At 41.2% G+C, this 19,190-nt stretch overlaps 1 protein-coding gene across 2 annotated transcripts in view; it reads left to right on the forward strand.

Annotated features, from left to right (window-relative positions):
• LOC140483353 (N(4)-(Beta-N-acetylglucosaminyl)-L-asparaginase) overlaps positions 1 to 19,190 on the forward strand; it is a 52,017-nt gene that overhangs the window by 22,596 nt on the left and 10,231 nt on the right. Inside the window, exons 3-9 of one of the 2 annotated variants that reach the window (XM_072581552.1) lie at positions 907 to 1,045; positions 3,014 to 3,170; positions 10,035 to 10,083; positions 15,475 to 15,513; positions 15,624 to 15,716; positions 16,962 to 16,973; positions 19,058 to 19,125. In XM_072581552.1, the coding sequence (XP_072437653.1) occupies positions 907 to 1,045; positions 3,014 to 3,170; positions 10,035 to 10,083; positions 15,475 to 15,513; positions 15,624 to 15,716; positions 16,962 to 16,973; positions 19,058 to 19,125 (557 nt within the window). Of the gene's footprint in view, positions 1 to 906; positions 1,046 to 3,013; positions 3,171 to 10,034; positions 10,084 to 15,474; positions 15,514 to 15,623; positions 15,717 to 16,961; positions 16,974 to 19,057; positions 19,126 to 19,190 lie in introns of those variants that run through there. The other variant, XR_011961938.1, reaches the window with a different exon arrangement.

A 19,190-nucleotide genomic window follows, 5' to 3' on the forward strand; every position in this document is an offset into this window, starting at 1 on the left:
GCTCAGCAGGTCTGGTAGTATCTGTGGAGAGAAATAAGAGTAATCGTTTCAGGTCGGGTGATCCTTCCTCAGCCTGCTATTTATGTGGGCAAAGATTGTCAAACTTGGTGGTCCAGAGTGACCTAGGTACTGACCTGGTAATTGAAGCAGGAAAGGTTATGCTGTACAGCAAGTAATTAGGAAGGCAGATGGAATGTTGTTTCTTGCATGGGAAATTAATTATAATGTTGGGTCAGTTTATTGCAGCTGTACAGAGCCTTTGTGAGCTGACATCTGGAGTACTGTCTGTAGTTTTTATCTCGTCATTTGAGAGTAGACATAATGGCCTTAGATTTAGTTCAGAGAAATTTCATGCAACTCATTACTGGGATGGGAATGGGGGAACTAACTTTTGAAAAAAGAGTGAGCAGGCTTGATTCACAAGAATGAGTGGTGATCTTATTGAAACAGGAGACTGGATGGGGTAGATACCAGGAACATGTTTTCCCTTTGTGGGCAAGACTAGAACTAGGGGGCACATTTTAAGCATTTTCCTTTTAAGAAAGGTGAGAAATTCTTTTCTCAGAGTTGTTAGCATCTGACATTCTCTTTCCCTCAGAAAGCAGTGCATCATCAAATTTAAGTAAGGCTGAGTTGTAGAATTTTGATTTTCAAGGGAGTCGAGTCATACAGGATGGAAACAGCAAAATGGGGTTGAGGCCATCTTGAGATTAATTAATTGGCTGAGAAGACCTGATAGGCCCAGAGGCCTACTCCTGCCTCTAATCGTGATTTAAGTCTATTGTTTTCTGTTCACCCATGCCATTCCAAAGTGTTACAGATTTTAGAACAACATTGCAGTGTAATATCTCAAACTGAGGTAAAGCAAATTGATAAATTAAAGTTTGCTTCTCCTTCAACTTCCAGAACTAGAAAATGACAAAGAGACTGGCTGCTTTGTGGTCGGCCGTGGGGGCTTCCCAAACAAAGCTGGAGTTGTTCAGTGTGATGCTGCAATCATGGAAGGGCTGCCAGGGCGTTTTGGAGCAGTCGCAGCCCTGCCTGGGTAGGTGTTGACTGTCAGCTGTAGTCATTATCACTGTACGTGGCTGCTTCCATTTTAATCAGAACTGTTGACTTGTATATCCTATGTAATGTTATGGAATGGTGTCAGGTGGAATGAATGGCCTCATGTGTTGTAAATTCCAAATTCGCCGATTCTTATCATCAATTAAAACCCTGTAGGTAAAGGATCTTTGAAATTGCTCTTGAAACTTGTGTAACTGTCTGATACTTTGTGTCCCTTAGTTGATTAATTCAATGAATTAGGAAGGATTTCCTTTGGAGGTCTGTGAGAGTGTTGTCCTGAGCTGGCGTAGTCCTCCATATTGGGGAGACAGGTATAGTCCTGCACCTCCACACACATCATTTACTGCATCCACTGCACCCGATGTGGCCTCCTCTATATTGGGGAGACAGGTATAGTCCCCCTGTAAAAACACCATCCCATATTCCCAATTCTTTCGTCTCCGCTGCATCTGCTCCCAGGAGGACCAGTTCCAATACCGAACAACCCAGATGGCCACCTCCTTCAAAGACTGCAATTTCCCCCCAGACGTGATCGACGATGCCCTCCATCGCATCGCCTCCACTTCCCGCTCCTCCGCCCTTGAGCCCCGCCCCTCCAATCGCCACCAGGACAGAACCCCACTGGTCCTCACCTACCACCCCACCAACCTCCATATACATCGTATCATCCGTCGTCATTTCCGCCACTTCCAAACGGACCCCACCACCAGGGATATCGTTCCCTCCCCTCCCCTATCAGCATTCTGAAAAGACCACTCCCTCCGTGACTCCCTCATCAGGTCCACACCCCCCACCAACCCAACCTCCACTCCCGGCACCTTCCCCTGCAACCACAAGAAATACAAAACTTGTGCCCACACCTCCCCCCCTTACGTCTCTTCAAGGCCCCAAGGGATCCTTCGATATCCGCCACAAATTCACCTGCACCTCCACACACATCATTTATTGCATCCGCTGCACCCGATGTGGCCTCCTCTATGTTGGGGAGACAGGCCGCCTACTTGCAGAACGTTTCAGAGAACACTTCTGGGACAACTGCACCAACCAACCCAACCACCCCGTGGTTCAACACTTCAACTCCCCCTCCCACTCTACCAAGGACATGCAGGTCTTTGGACGACTCCATCACCAGACCATAGCAACACGACGGCTGGAGGAAGAGCGCCTCATCTTCCGCCTAGGAACCCCCCCAACCACAAGGGATGAACTCCGATTTCTCCAGTTTCCTCATTTCCTCTCCCCCTCCACCTTGTCTCAGTCCCAACCCTCAAACTCAGCACCACCTTCCTAACCTGCAATCTTCTTCCTGACCTCTCCGCCCCCACCCTCACTCCAGCCAATCACCCTCACTTTGACCTCCCTCCACCTATCGCATTTCCAAAGCCCCTCCCCCAAGTCCCTCCTCCCTACCTTTTATCTTAGCCTGCTTGGCACACTCTCCTCATTCCTGAAGAAGGGCTGATGCCCGAAACGTCGATTCTCCTGTTCCTTTGATGCTGCCTGACCTGCTGCGCTTTTCCAGCAACACATTTTCAGCTAATTCAATGAATTGGTGAATACCCATTTTTGTGTATTTAAATGAGAATACACTATTTTCTAGATCCTTTCACAGTGTGAATCATTTTATTTTCGATTTGCTTTTTGTGTTGCCATATTTGAATTAATGTGCCCATTTCCTCAGATTACCCCAATTTAACATTTCCCATAGATTTGATTCACCCAGAGGTTCAAGCCTTGATATAGTGCGAGCAAAAAAGTTCTTCAAGCCAATTAAATATGTTCAGTATTTCACATCACATCACATCACATCACAACATAGCACCAATTATAACTTTTCACTTCTGAAAGTTTGTGCAGCTAAAGAAAAATGATGCAATAATTATGAAAAACGTGTTAAACTTCTTTTATAACTGTATTTTACATTTTTCATTATGTTTTGTAATAGTGTTGGTACCCCACTGACAGTGGCTCAAATGGTGATGGATAAGAGTGAACATAACATGCTTGTTGGAGAAGGTGCAGTTGCCTTTGCCAAAGAACAGGGATTCCGTATTGAAGATAACAGTGACATGATGACTGAGGCAAGCTTGGCTGCCTATGAGGTGATTAAACAACAGTCTATATACACCTGTGACTGACACTCATGCATATAATGTTTCCACATTAGCGTTGTAGATTTAAAACAACAAGTTTAAAAAAATCTAAAGTGCAAGACCGAAGTTCATTTTTGAGCCCCAACTAGTATTTTAGCTTGCAGACAGTTTATGCCAAATAAGTTATCATGCTGCAGCTTTCTCGCTTAATTGTTATTCTTGCACAGTTAGCCCCTCTAACCTGTTCTGTCGTTTAGTTAGATCGTGGTTGATCTGTGTTGTCTCTTGCCTTGGTTCTGTCAACCTTAAGGTAATCTCCTTTTACCTAACCCATAATCTATCAGTGTTTGAAATTTTCAGTTGACCTGAATTTTTTGGGGGGAGGGGGGGCTGCTGCTGTTGGATAATACGGGGGTTGTTCCAGATTTGCACATTCCTTTATGTGAGCAAGTGCTTCCTGTCAGCACCTCTGAATGGTCTGGCTTTGATTTTAGCTTTATGTCCCATTTTCTTGGATCTCCTCAATTGTGATGAAAGCAGATCACAAAGATTGCATGTAGATTATCGCAAAATTAACACGAACAAAGGCAGATTCAAATTGAATGCCACAGTTGGAGGATTGTGTTGAGGGTTGGATGAACATGGTTTGTTATTTTTAAAATAAACTTGTTCAAGGATATTGCCAAGTTCCACTGACTGATACAGCTGCATAAATATTAGCTTCTTGCACCATGGAGGACCGAATCAATAGAAAGATGCCACTTAGAATAAAAAATACATCCGCAACTTTTCAATGATTAACCAACAAACTGACTGAAGAATTATCCAGCTATGTTGTATGTATTGATGATTTGCTTGTGTCCATCCAAACCTGGGAGGAATATTTACAACCATGAATATATTGCTGAGGCACAGAGGGCAGGGGTTCAGAGTTTTGGATTATTGGGATCTTTTTGGGGTAAACATTACTTGTAAGAGAGGCACTGGTTCCATTTGAATGAGAAGGGGACCAATATCCTTGTGGGGACATTTGTTCCAGCTACTCGAGAGTCTTTAATTTACTAAAGGGGGTGGAAACCAAAGCAATTGTGAGAAAAGGGTGAGGCTGGTAGAGTAGACATGGTTGGCTTATCTAATAGGTGAAAATGAGGACTGCAGATGCTGGAGATTAGAGTCAAGATTAGAGTGGTGCTGGAACTGCACAGCAGGTCAGGCAGCATCTGAGGAGCAGGAAAATGGACATTTCAGGCAGGAGCTCTTCATCAGGAATCGAATAGTCGAGGCAAACATGACCCTGGCAGAGAACGAGTTAAGACTGATAAATTAAACTGCATTTACTTCAATGCAAGAGGCTTATTAGGTAAGGCAGATGAACTCAGGACATGTTTGGGAACATGGGACTGGGAGAACATAGCTATTACACCAATGTGGCCCAGGGATGTACAGGACTGGCAGCTTGTGCTCCAGGGTATAGATGCTGTTGGAAGGATAGAAAGGGAGACCAGAGAGGAGGTGGAGTGGCAGTTTAGGCTATGGATAACATTAGAGCTGTACATACAGAGGGTATTCCTGGGAGATCGTTCAGTGAACGTATTTGGGTGGAACTGAGAAGTAAGAAAGAGATAATCACTTTGTGGGGATTGTACTATATTCACTCCAGTTGTCAGCGGGAAATTGGGAACCAAATATGAAAGGAAATCTCAATTATCTGTAAGAATAATAGGGTTGAAATGGTATGGGATTGTAACTTTGCCGTTTGGACTGGGACTGCCATAGTATTAGGAGCTTGGATGGAGAGGAATTTGTTCAGTGTTTACAAGAAAACTTTGTTATTCAATATATAGAACATCTACAAGAGAATGAGTAATACTTGACCTCTTGGGAAATAAAGCAGGACAAGTGACAGATGTCAGTGGGAGAGCACTTTGGGGGAAGTGATCATAACTGTTTTAAAGCTAGTATAATTATGGACAAGTATAGAACTGATCAAGAAGTTCAAATTCTAAATTGGAATAAAGCCAATTTTGACAGTATCAAACAGGAACTTTCAAAGGTTGAATGGGGGAGGTTATTCACAGGCCTTTAAAAATGAGATGAGGGAGTATGTTCCTGTAAGGGTGAGGGGTAAGGCTGGTAGGCATACAGAATGCTGGATTACTAGTGACATTGAGGCGCTGGTTTAGAAAATGGAGGCATGTGTCAGCTATGGACAGGTCAGATTGTTATGTTTGGTTAGCATGGAGTAGTTGGACCAAAGGATCTGCTTCCATGTTGTATGACTTGAAATCATTTAATTGATTTTGATTGTTTCCATGCTGTACATCTCTAAAACTCTGACTCTATGACTAAATAGCCCATTTTGTTGTAAACTTCACCAAAAAAGACTTATTTGGGCCTTTCTGTGGAAAGCCAACTAGCACCAGCGAATGCAATTAACAGCTAGTTTGAATTTTCCTGTGTTGAAGATAATGCAATAGGTTGTGCAGAATATAGGCATCAGTGGATTTTAACAGAATTAGTTTTGAATTTCTGCACTGCAGTGGCTTAACTTTGTTAAAGAAAAATGAAATTTGAATTGTCAGAGTGCTGAATGTCTTTGACAGCTATGTTAATGAAAATACTAATTTTCATAGCACTGAATTATGCTAAGTCGTGACATCAACTAATTCAGTTTTATTCCAGCAGAATGAATGAGATTGGGGATCAACCAATTCAGCCTCTCCTTCTAGCGCAAACCCTACAAACCTGGCAACATCCTTTTCATGAGAGTTGAATTCACATCAGCAGAAATGTTTAGCTATAGAATAAGAGAACTCTGACTTTGTTGGCTCTGCAACATTTTGAATTCTATATATCCCAACGACTTAGCAGAGATTGTTACTTAAATCTTTGTGATCCATGCTGGAAAAAACCATTTTTCTTTCCTAAAAAGCTGAGATTGGTTTGGTGGAGTTAACTGCCATAACAAAAGAATTTGAAAAGCATTTACGTCTTGGGCAGAAGCAATATCATTGCATACGTTTCATTAAGAACAAATATGGAGAAAAACAAATGTGATAAAAAGGGACCAGTCTAATATAATTGTCTGGGAAGATTTTGTTTGTTTAATGTAAATGTGTTGCAACGTCCAAATAAAACCTGGACAAGTAAAACAAAAATAGATAGTAAATTATAGTGGGAAGTGAAAATGTCTTTCACAGATATCTTTTGGTTTATTTTCTGTGGAAAGTGTTATCCAAGTTGATTTATTATTTAATAATTTGGATTCGAAAGTAGAAGAAAAATGCATTTTTTTTCATTACTGCAAGAATTTGAGCTTTTGTCATCATCAGGGAATCATGTTGAAAAAATGGTAATGGGGAGTGTTGCTGAACAAAGAGACCTTGGAGTGCAGGTTCATAGCTCCCTGAAAGTGGAGTCCCAGGTAGATAGGATAGTGAAGAAGGCATTTGGTATGCTTTCCTTTATTGGTCAGAGTATTGAGTACAGGAGTTGGGAGGTCATGTTGCGGCTGTACAGGACATTGGTTAGGCCACTTTTGGAATATTGCGTGCAATTCTAGTCTCCTTCCTATTGGAAGGATGTTGTAAAACTTGAAAGAGTTCAGAAAAGATTTCCAAGGATGTTGCCATGTTTGTAGGGTTTGTGCTAGAAGGAGAGGCTGAATAGGCTGAGGCTGTTTTCCCTGGAGCGTCAGAGACTGAGGGATGACCTTCGAGAAATTTATAGAATCATGAGTGGTATGGATAGGATAAATAGACAAGGTCTTTTCCTTGGAGGTTGGGTAGTGCAGAACTAGAGGCATAGGTTTAAGGTGAGAAGGGAAAGATTTAAAAAGGACCTGAGAGGTAACATTTTCATACAGAGTGGTGCATGTATGGTTTGAGCTGCCAGAGGAAGTGGTGGAGGCTGGCACAATTACATTTAAAGGGCATCTGGATGGGTATCTGAATAGGAAGTGTTTAGAGGGATGTGGGCCAAGTGCTGGCAAATGGGACTAGATTAGGTTGGGATATCTGGTCGGTATGGATGAGTTGGACCAAACGGTTTGTTTCCGTGCTGTATGTATCTGTGACTCTATGTAGATAACAGCATAATAATAACAGTTGTGATTACTGCTAAATGATGAGCAAGCTACCTCAAGAGGGCATTGTTGAGATGTTTGTTGATGAATTCTCTAACTGTCAGAGAGGGAGCAGGATCCAGACAAGGTTCATGCAGTGGACAGAGGCCCATGACAGCAGAGATGCTGCTCTTCACAATCTCCGAGCAGTCATGGCTGGGAACCGTCCTGAGATGTTTACAAGTCAGTGAGAAGAAAGCTCCAGAAACAGAAGGCTGTGGGAGTGTTCCTTAAGAGTCATCCTACAAAGCTGTTGGAGACTTGGTTTTAAGGATCCCATGCTAAGTCATAGTCTGAGTCAGGAGTTTGTTTTCACAGTCAGACGGAGAAACATTCTTTCAAGAAGATAGCATTGGATGTATGTGCAGCAATTTTCCAAAAGGAAGTAATTGCAGCTCAGCCAGAAACCTTTGCCAGGAGATAGGAATGGATCTTTACTGAAATTTGAATGTCAGTAAGATTATTGCTGAGATGAAAAAGACAATTTTTTTTTTCTAATGTTGTGCTGAAATTGTTTCAATCATTATTTTCTAATGGGATACAGTTTTTTATTGTGCAATAAACATCTTTTTTTCATGAAAGTACACTCAGAGCCTCATAAGAACAGGTTTAAACTCTGTTATCCTTCAAGCCAAATGGGAACCTGAAAAAGGGAGCAAAAGGAGAGAATGCGAGAAGGGAAAACAGTTGAATGAGTGGACCCTAGAATGAAGCATATTTCCTTTTCACTGCTGGACAGCAAAGGTCCATGGGCAAAATTCTTGTCTTGTCAGCAATTCAGGTCCTTAAGTGATCAATTGATAGAAGAACCTCAACTCGCCTCTTTCTCCAACCACCTACCTTGCTGGTTGATGGCAAAGATTTGATTGGATTTATTGATTTATTCCTAGCTTGGGAAGCCATGGCCATGAACCTACTGTGTTGAGGGGTCCTCCAATTGACCCAACCTGGAGGCAATTGGAGGAATTCTTAGTGATTAAGCGGCTCTGAAAAATCACCTTTGCTCTTGCCCCTGACCCTCACTCTGCCCGAGGTGGAAGATGGTTCTTTGGGTGGTGAAGGAGTGGCCACATTGATGCCCTGGGTTTGAAGGCACATTTACCTGGGGTAGAACTGGAAGCCTTCTTCCAGTGCGCTTTAGGCAACATCTTCAGGACACCCGCACCAATCAACCTCACTGTACCGTGGCCGAACGTTTCAACTCTCCCTCCCACTCTGCCGAGGACATGGAGGTCCTGGGCCTCCTTCACCGTCGCTCCCTCACCACCAGACGCCTGGAGGAAGAACGCCTCATCTTCCACCTCGGGACCGTTCAATCCCAGGGCATCAATGTGAACTTCACCAGTTTTCTCATTTCCCCTCCCCCACCTTACCCCAGTTCCAACCTTCCAGCACCACCCTCATGACCTGTCTCACCTGTCAATCTTCCTTCCCGCCTATCTGCTCCACCCTCCCCTCCAACCTATCACCTTCACCCCCACCTCCATCCACCTATTGCACTCTCAACTACCTTCTCCCCAGCCCCACCCCCTCCCATTTATCTCTCCACTCCCGAGGCTCCCAGCCTCATTCCTGATGAAGGGGTCCAGCCCGAAACGTCGATTCTCCTGCTCCTCCGATGCTGCCTGACCTGCTGTGCTCAACAATCATAAGGCAAGCTACTATTTAAATCAAGAGACACTCCCAAAAAAATACAGTACAAATAGATCTTGGAGTTCTTATACATGAAACACAAACAGCTCGCATGCAGGTGCTGCAAGTGATTAAGAAGGCAAATGGAATTTTGGCCTTCATTACAAGGGGTTGGAATTCCAAAGTCGCAATGTCCTGTCACCGCAACGCAGGATGATGGTGAGACTGCACTTGGAGTACTGGGTGCAGTTTTGATCCCTGTATTTAATAACAGATCTGGAGGCACTGGAGGCACTTCAAGAGTTTCACTGGGTTGATTCCTAGATTGGAGGGCTTGGTTTATCAAGAATAGTTAAACTATTTAGCTCTTTAATCATTTGAGTTTAGAGAATGAGGTGCAATTAGTCTTTTAGTAAAATATCAGATTCTGATAGAGTTTAACAAGATAGTGTGGGGAAGATGTTTCCAGCAATGGGGAAATCTCAAACTAGAGGAATTAGTTACAGAACATGGCAACACTCCTTTAAAGCTGTGATACAGAGGAATTTCTTCTGAGGGCAGTGAATGTCTGGAATTCTCTACCCCAGCGAGTTGTGGAAGCTTGATGGCAGTAAGTATTTAAAGTGGAGGTAGATAGCCCTCAAGTCCACAATACTTCAAAAAGCCTTGATGAGCTGGCATGAAAGAGGAAGTGAGACCTGTGGCACATCAAGATGATCTTATTGACTGGCATAGCTGGCTTGAGGGGCTGAATAGACTACTTCTGGTCCCATTTCTTGTGTTCTTATGTCAAGGATTATCGTCTTATATTTATAGGTTTGGAGACTTATTAAAATTTATGGCATATTCTGGATTCACACATCACTACTTAATTATGATGCCGCTTCATTTATAGATTATAAATGTATGAAATTATATATGCTTGTCAAATGTTTTACTTTAATAGCATTGCTAGGTGGGTTCAGAAGGGGAATGAGAAAACACATAGGCTTCCAGTAATTTTTCCAAGTACATAATTTTCACATGAAGTCCTTAGTTGTGCAAATGCTTTGCTGAAGATTTTTCTGTTTGTTTCATTTTTGATGAATTTTTTTTAAAAATAGTTTCAATTTGTTCAGGAATTTTTGCAGAGTCTCAAGAGCCCTCCCAAAAACCATGACACTTTAGGTAAGAAATGTCTTGCGTACTGTTGCGAAGTTAGGTCGAGTAATTGTAAATTGGGAAGAAAGCAGTTAAAATTTGGTGTTTGTAAAATGATAGGGGGATGCATTGCGTGGTCCCTTTTAAAGATGGTGCTTTTTTGGGACTTAAAGATTTAAAATGGACGTCTATGACAAGCCACTGCAAAGTTTGAGTAAGGAGAGGACCTGAATTAAAACATTTGTATTGAAAGGCCATACAGTTGACAGGCCAATCTTTTTTTTAAACAAAGACAACAGCCTTTTGAATTTAACCAATCAATTTGAACCAGGCCCTTAGATACCAAAATCCTATTAAATTTAAATCTTATGATTTTGACAACTTAGAACCAATCCTATTCTAAGAAATATTAATATGTCATCAAGGGTATAAAAGAAGGGGGCAGTTGAAAAAAGACAGAGAGCTCACAGCCATCTGCCAGAGCTAACAGCCCTCAGCTCTGAGAGAATCACTGGCTCCCTCAGTCATCTATGTATTAGAGAAAGCACCATCTAAATAACAACAGTACCAATGACAGAGAAGACATTCCTGACAGATGAATCGACAGAGAAGGCACATAACATTCTGGAAGGCATGTGACCTGGCTATAATTTTGAGGGACTAAATTCGACTTCTGTTTTTGTGATATGAGTGGGTCTTGTATTTATTGGAGCAGCATACCATTAAAATCTTGTTTTACTCGGGAATAGTTAGAAGGGATTTATTTGGTTTGTTAATTTGCTCACTGTTAGACCTAGATAAATAAATTGTTACTTGTTGATTTTAAAGTGAGTGTCAGGGATGTATTTCATTTAACAACTAGAATTTGGTGAGTAGCAGGTTAACCGTTTTTCACTCTCTACAGATTATAGCGTAGGGGACTCCTCTTTGGGTGTATTGGTTTTCGGTTCTCAGAGGGGGGAGGTCAGCCTCTGCGTTATAATACAAAAATGGAAGCTATTTCCTTATTATATTATATAATTCTAGAGTATCATTACAACCTGCAGTCAATCTTGCTAGTTAAATCAATGTAATCAAATAGGTATTGTTCATTTTGCTAGAGCCATGTTTCAAACTTTCTCATTCTGATTAAAACTTAAAGCATTACAGACTAAACCAAAAGCTATCTCTTGCAGAAGGGATTCTTCAATAAACCTTCAATAGTGCAACTAGTCAAAATGTCTTCATGTTGCCATAAAATGTAATTGATCCCAAATATCCACAATAATGGTTCTGACAGATAGACAATGCAAGCACTTATATACCTTTTGGTAGAGTTAGTACAATCATTGAAAGATGATGAATAATCTGGAACCCAAGCCAATTTGGCTGAGTTGAAATTAAGTACCAGTATAACAAGCCTGGATAGTTGGTTCAGTTATAATGAAATGTGAACATACATTAATTTGGCAAGTTGAGCCTCAGACTAATTGTGTGAAGCCATGCAGATCTCACTTCCTGACCTGGTAGAGATGGCAGTATAGTGGCAATTGTACTGGTGTTCATAATCCACAAGACTAGGATAATTATCCGAGGAAATGGGTTCAAATCCCACAACAAGCTGGTGGACTTCTGATTCATTTTTTGGAATACTTTGCTAATTAATAAAAACAACATTGTAGTTGAAATCTCATTTCAGTCATGGTAACTGTGGAACTGTCATTGATTGATTATTCTAAAGTCTCGTTTGAGAAGTTATCTTCTCCAGAAGCAGTGGCAGCTGGGTAATTGAATTTCTTCAAGGTTGCGTTCAATTTTATGACCAGAAAGGAAACCGAGGGTCTTGAGGTGGACTGGGAAGTGGAATTGGGACAAGAACCCAATGTTGCAGCAAGTTCAAAAGGCCAAATGGCCTAATCCTGCTCTTGAGTCCTGTGACAATTACAGACCCCGTCCTTTTCCAGGTAGTGGGAAAAATAAATGGGGATGATTTTGAGGAATATCTATATGAAATTAACCTAGTACATTAAGTCCACACTTTAACTTCCTGAAAATTGCAATTTAAAGTGGAACAGCTCTAAATGAGCACATTTTCCCATTAAATCAAATGTAAAAGCTATGGTTGGGTTCTGAAGGACTTCACACATTCAAGAAACCAGAAATTCTAATGTTCTACCTTTAAAAATTGAAGGGCTTTTTATTGTAAACTTTTCACTTTGATAAATGAAATAGTTTGCTCACTTTTTAAATTTTGTATAGTACTTCCTTCGAACAGCTGAGTCTCTTCACCTGCATCCCAGTCTTTGACCCTCCTGGTCACTGTGGGCCTTTCTTCTTTCCAACCCACTGGTTCAAATACTCCCCCACTTCCAAAAGCATCTTCTTGCTGTTGATACTCTGTTTTGCAGCCTCTCTACCTTTTAGACTAAGCGCTCCTTCTGAATCCGCATTAAGATTACATAGCTGTGAATCTTAATTTGTGGAGGAGGATGCAGGACCATTTAAACAAAAAAACACATGGGTTATGCCATCCCCAGCTTGGCACTTTCACAACCCCAGAGTTCCAGTGTGAGTCATTATCTGTATTTTGAATGGGAATGCAGTTCCAGGCAAGTACAACAATCCGAGTCAGGCAGCACCAGTGTCAGCATGCCAGTGTGTTGGTGAGGGGCAAGTCCATGAGTCAAGCTCTGAAAGCAGCCACAAGTCAGAAGGTCACCATTGGGAACAAGGGTCAGGGAGCAGTTTAAGCCATTGAAGAATAGCATGGAGTCCCAACATTACGTTGACTGAAAATGACATTAAAACACATGTCGTGATGCTAAGGTTCCAACAACTAACCAATGTTAAAGCAAAGTTACACTAGACTGGTCAATGTTTTTGAAGGTTGCAGATCCTGCCTTCCCAACTTTGATTTATTTCAAGAAGAATATACCAAAGTGGGATATTGAAAACCAACTTCTCCTAGGCAATCCCTTGGGACTAAGAATGACTTTCATTGTGGATTCTTATTTGACTAAACAGTACCCTGTTGCTACTGTTGCAGGAGGGGCAAGTTGGGTTTGAGGAGCGGGTGGAATGCTTTGGTTTTTAACATTCATCTGCTGTCTGGTCTTGACCTCTATGTGGACCTGTTGATGGTGCTTATCTCATTGTGATGACACATTGGTCTCATTGGTGCTCATGTTGTAGCTGTACAGGACATTGGTTAGGCATCTTTTGGAATACTGTGTGCAGTTCTGGTCTCTCTGCTACAGGAAGGATGTTGTGAAACTTGCAAGGGTTCAAAAAAGATTTACAAGGATGTTGCCAGGTTTGGAGGATTTGTGCTATAGGGGGAGGTTGAATAGGCTGGGGCTGTTTTCCCTGGAGCATTGGAAGCTGAGGGGTGACCTTATAGAGGTTCATAAAATCAAGAGGGTCATGGATAGGATAAATAGACAAGGTATTTTCTCTGGGGTGGGAGGGCCCAGAACTAGAGGGCGCAGGTTTAAGATGAGAAAGAAAAGATTTAAAAGAGACCCAAGGGGGAATATTCCCCCCAGAGGGTGGTGCATGTATGGAATGAACTGCCAGAGGAAGTGGTGGAGGCTGGTACAATTACAACATTTAAAAGGCATCTGTATGGGGACATGCATAGGAAGGGTTTAGAAAGATATGGGCCAAGTGCTGGCAGGTGGGACTAGATCAGTTGAGGATATCTGGTTGGCGTGATCGAGGTGGACCAAATGGTCTGTTTCCATGCTGTACATCTCTTTGGCTCAATGACAAGGGTATCTGAGGCAACTGGAGACCAGGCACTGCTGCACAGGTTGGGTTAAGATGTTGAAGCCTGCAAGCTTGTTGGCATGTGTCAGCTTTAACAGTCCCTGAAAGATCAGAAAAGATATGTTGCTGCCACAGCATTGGACACAGAGCCAATGATCCCACCCTGGTGCTGACACCAGTGTCATGAGAAAGACCACTCATATAGTATATACAGAGTTTTGGAAGCTCCTCAATGAACTTCTACTTGAAGAGATGCTTGCAGCCTCATGGTCTGGATGCTACAAACTAAACATGGAAGTGGGTGAGGAATTGGCTGTATGAGAGCGAATAGTGGAATTATTTAGGAGGATGTGGTCAGGCTAGTTGTATTTATTATATGGACTGTCCCAGGGATTGATGTTGGTCCATCTGAATGGCACAGATTCAGTAACTCTCACATGTAAACAGCCAAATTCTTAGGTTACACTAAACAAAAATGAGTAAGGGTGTATGTCATTTGGTGCCTGTCCAAAAATGGAGGCTGATGAACCTCAGAAAAGGAACTGGGAGTAGACCAATCTCTTCTGCATCACCACTCCATTAGATCTCAGTGAACCATTTTCCTGTGCTATCTCTCTATTCTATTACATCTTCACAGATTGTCGTAGTGCCGAAGGAGGCCATTCATGTCTGCATGCCTGTCTGAATGTTTTAAACTAGTGTCACTCTCCTGCCTTTGCTCCATAACTCTCAACATTTGTTTCTGTTTAAATAATCATTCAATGTCCTCTTGAATACCTGAATTGAACCTTCCTGGACACTACATTCCATATCCTAGCTATTCACTGTTTCTTTCTCCCAACACATTTGTTTCTTCTGCAAAGCACTTTTAAACTGTGCCCTGTGGATCTTGGTCCATTTACAAGTGGGAGTAGATTCTCCCCATCTACTCTGTCCAGGTCCCTCGTGATTTTGAAAATTTAGATTAAGTCTCCCCTTAGCCTTCTCCAAGGAAATATAGTCCCAACCTCTCCAATCTTACCTCACCACTGAACTATCTCATCCCTAGAGTCATTCTCATTACCTCTTGTTCACACTCTAATGCATTCACATCCTTTATACAGTGTTGCATTCAGGACTGTACACACCACTGCAGCCAAAGTCTAACCGCTGTCTTTTAAATGCTCCACGCTACTTGTTCTTATACTCTGTCCTGATGTATGAAGCAGAAAGTCTTGTCGTTATTTTTAATGAACCTGTTTAACCATCTTGTGGCATACTTTTGGACCAGTTGGGAACCCTGGTTTCTTTGCTTCTGCACACCCTTTAGATCAATTAATTGAATTTAAAATCCATCAACTGCTGTGGGATTTGAGTCAATGTTCACAGAGCAATATTGTGGTATTAATATCTGGCATTATTCAAAAGATTACTCATTGTACCACTGCTGCTATCTTCTCCAAAAAAACCGCCAAGAGTCAATATTTAAAATGAATCAAGTTGTGGCACATGAAATTCAATATGGGGAAATAGCAGATGTCTAAAACTAGGAGAATACCATCTTTAACAACTTAATGTATGTTTACAAGAAATGTCACAATTGCAGGAATTAGTTTGAATATACTGGACTCCAAGACTAATATGTGTCAAAGCCATTTGTTCGGTATAATGTTTGCTTTTGTTTGTTATTAGGTCTGATTGTCTTGGATGAGATGGAGAATATAACTGTAGGTATGTAAGATTCTGAAGTAGCTAGAAATTATGGACTATCTTTAGCCTGGTCCAGAAATTACTTTTAATTTACAAACCTGCTTTCAATGGTTTTGCTTTGAACTGTGAAGGTGTATCAACATCTGGAGCTCCATTCAAAGACCCTGGGCGTGTTGGTGATTCACCTTTACCTGGATGTGGTCTATATGCAGACAATCGGGCAAGTACCTTCCATGATTTGAATGTGCCAAGTGAGAAAAGTCTTTTCACTTAGTTAATGTTGATAAGTTGACAATGTCATCCTAACTGAATTTGAAAGCAACAGTGCCATAATCCTTTTCTGATGCAGTGTTGCCAAATGCTATCAAAACAGAAAATGCTGGATACACTGAGCAGTTCAGGCAACATCTTGGGGAGAAAAACCAAGTTGAGACTTCAGGACTCTGACCTTCTGTAACCACACACATGACCATACCTGCACAGCCTTCCCAGCACTTGGTATTTCTTTACTGATTTCCAGTGTCCATCGGATTTGGCTTTTTGTTCTCATGATGCAGCATCATAGTATTCAAACAGGTACCTGATCACACTTCCCAAATCAATAGATTAAAACCAAGCCAGCATGAATTTGATACAGTTGTATTGACCTTTTTTGAAGACTCGTTCATGGGATGTGGGCATTGTTGGTAAGACTAGTATTGTTTGTCCATCCCCAATGTTGATCTGCTGCCTGAAGCACTGTAGTCCAAGTGGTGTCAGTACAGCTGCACCATCAAATGGAGGGAGTTACAGGAATTTGACCCATCAAAACTGGTGATATATTATTTTTGTATGTCCAACTGAGCAAGGTGTGCCATTATACTAGTCAGTGCCTAGGTTATTATTGCATGCTTTGTCCAGCTAATCCATTTGACTTGTCCCGAGCAATTTTTGATGCAGGCATTCAGAGAGCAGTTAAGTCAACATAGTTGCTGTGGGTCTAGAGTCACATATTGACAAGACTGGGTAAAGAAAGCAGGTTTCCCACCTGAGTAAATCTTGGAGGCTTCATCACCGTCTCTTTAATCCCAATGTTTGGTTGAAAGTAAATTTCTCTGGCTCCTCGTGGTGTGATTTGACCTTGCATGTCCAGACCGCTAATCGGGGCCTGTAACAATATCATATGGTTCATTCCCTTGGGCAATTAAGGCTCTCTGTGAGAGATGACAAGTTGAACATTTTATGAGCATCCTTTAGTGACTATTAACATGACATTTGCAGAGCAAGCATTAATCTAGAACGACAATACTCGCTTCCCATTTTGACTGGGGAAACACTGGTTGAAGGATCATAAATGGAATCAAAATTAAATTGGGAACCTATCACTTACAAAATTTCTGAAATTATTGTTTTCTTTTCCTGGTTTGCTTTTATTTTCAAGATAATTGAACCACAATCAGCCTGTGACAACTGTTACTGTCTCTAGGCAGGAGCTGCTGCAGGTATGTGCTCAAAAATAAGTGGCATGCTTCATCTTTGGTCATTGACAATGCATCAGAAATCATCCCTTTTAAGCAATACTTAGATAAACATAGAAAACATTCACAATACAATGTATAATAGACAAGAATAAACTGCTGACTTTGGGACAGCAGAAAGAAACTGTTATCTTTTAGAAAAAATTGAAATGGTTAAGTTTTTCTTAATAACAAAACACTAACATGCAACAGGTTTGTGTTACAAGAGAGAAAATGTAATTATGCAATGTAGGCTGCTGTCGTTCACATTAGCTTCTTCTTTGGTAAAGAGAGTTATACAGTTCCACTGTTCTTACTAATAAAATCAGTGATGGTGACCACAAAACTAACAAATCGTCATAAAACCCACTTGGTTCACTCGTGTCCTTTATAGAAGGAAATCTCTTGTCCTTACTTGGTCTGGCCTACATGTAAAGCGAGACCCACAGCAATGTGGTTAAATATCCTCACAAGATACACAGCTCATGGGCAATTAGGGATAGGCAACCAAAGTTGGTCTCGGCAGTGATGCCTACATCTCGTGGAAGAAGAAAGTTGCAAAACCTGAGCAGACACCTTGTTAATGGTTTATATTTTAGTTTGGCTTTATTATACTGTAATATTTAATCAAGTGGTTGAATATGTAGCACTTGATAGAAGAAATGTTTTTTGGTAGTTTTGATAATTATGCAGCTATCCTTCCTTAAAATTTGTGTTTCATCCTTGGGAATATTATTATTTAGTATAAGGAATGTCAGTCTTCCAGTTGTTTAAGAGTTATTCAGATCTCCAAAACCATTTGCACAGAAACAGTCTCGGCATGGAAAGATTTTAAAGCAGATGTGGTGGTCTCTATGTTCATTTTAATTTCAGTGATTGTTCAGGTTTTTGCGAGGCCAACTTTGGTTGCCGATCCCTAATTGCCCTTGAGCTGTGTATCTTGCAAGGATATTTGACCACATTGCCGTGGGTCTCGATTTACATGTCAGCCAGACCAAGTATGGACAAGAGATTTCCTTCCCTAAAGGACATGAGTGAACCAAGTGGGTTTTTTGATGATTTATGTTAGTGTTGTGGTCATCATCACTGATCTTATTAGTTAGTTTCAACATCCACTGGGTCTCTTGGTAGGATTTAAACCTGCACTTCCAGTGGACTAGCCTGGATTACCAATTATTACTAAACGACTATCTCCTCATTTGATACTGATTCTGGCAGAAGCCCTTCATTATTCCTAAATTATTTTTCTCACTTTCCCCATTACAATTTTCCCTTAGTCAACATCTTTGTGAGGCAAGAAAGATCCCAAGAAATTTGCTTTCAGTCTGTTTCAGTGTCACTCTGTAATTGGCTCAGTGGTATGAGAGTTTTGGAGTAAAGGATGGCCTTTCACTTTTCTGTCTCTGCAAATTACAAAATGCTTGACTTCTATTTGATACTTTCCATGGTGACATTGTTTTAAAAAAAAATGTCTTCAGCCTTTTACTATGTCCCCCTCCATATCCACAATCCTTTACATCCAGTGCATTAGATTTGAATCACAGTCACTATTATGATGTGGTCAAAATCAGCAGCCAGTTTAAACAGAGCAAGTTCGCCCAAACGCACAGGAGGTGAATGACCTTTTAAACTGACTGTATTATTGATTGAGCACAAAAGAACTGTTCAATACACACAAGTTATTTCCTACCTGCTTGCACATTGCAGCAGAGCTTTGCGTTAACATCTTACCCAAAAGAGAGTAACTTTGACAGTGCAGGTCTCCCTCAGTCCTGCACTGAACCCTAAACCTACTTTTTCTTCACATGATGATGGGGAGCACAGGGTCTTTGGTCTTGGCTAATGCTAGCCTCCTTTGCCATTATCTCCTGAAGGAAATGTTTTGCTCCAACTGGTAATAAATAAAAACAAATAGCAGGTTCAGGGTATCCATCGTGTTACTTCATCCATTGCCTCATATTTCAATTGCAATGTGACAATGTGGATATGTTAAAAATTCAATTTCAAATTGATAGGCATATTATTCAAATGTCTTTCAACAATATTTCTTTTTTTTCTTTAAATTGGAGCCACTGGTGATGGAGATAAAATCATGTGTTTCTGCCCAAGTTTCCATGTTGTTCAACTGATGAAGCAGGTATTTTGTTCAGACATATATTTGAAAGTTTGATGTGAGTGCGGTTTCATTGAATGATTGGCAGG

The sequence above is a fragment of the Chiloscyllium punctatum genome, chromosome 11 (assembly GCF_047496795.1).
Source record: "Chiloscyllium punctatum isolate Juve2018m chromosome 11, sChiPun1.3, whole genome shotgun sequence".
Lineage (NCBI taxonomy): Eukaryota > Metazoa > Chordata > Chondrichthyes > Orectolobiformes > Hemiscylliidae > Chiloscyllium > Chiloscyllium punctatum.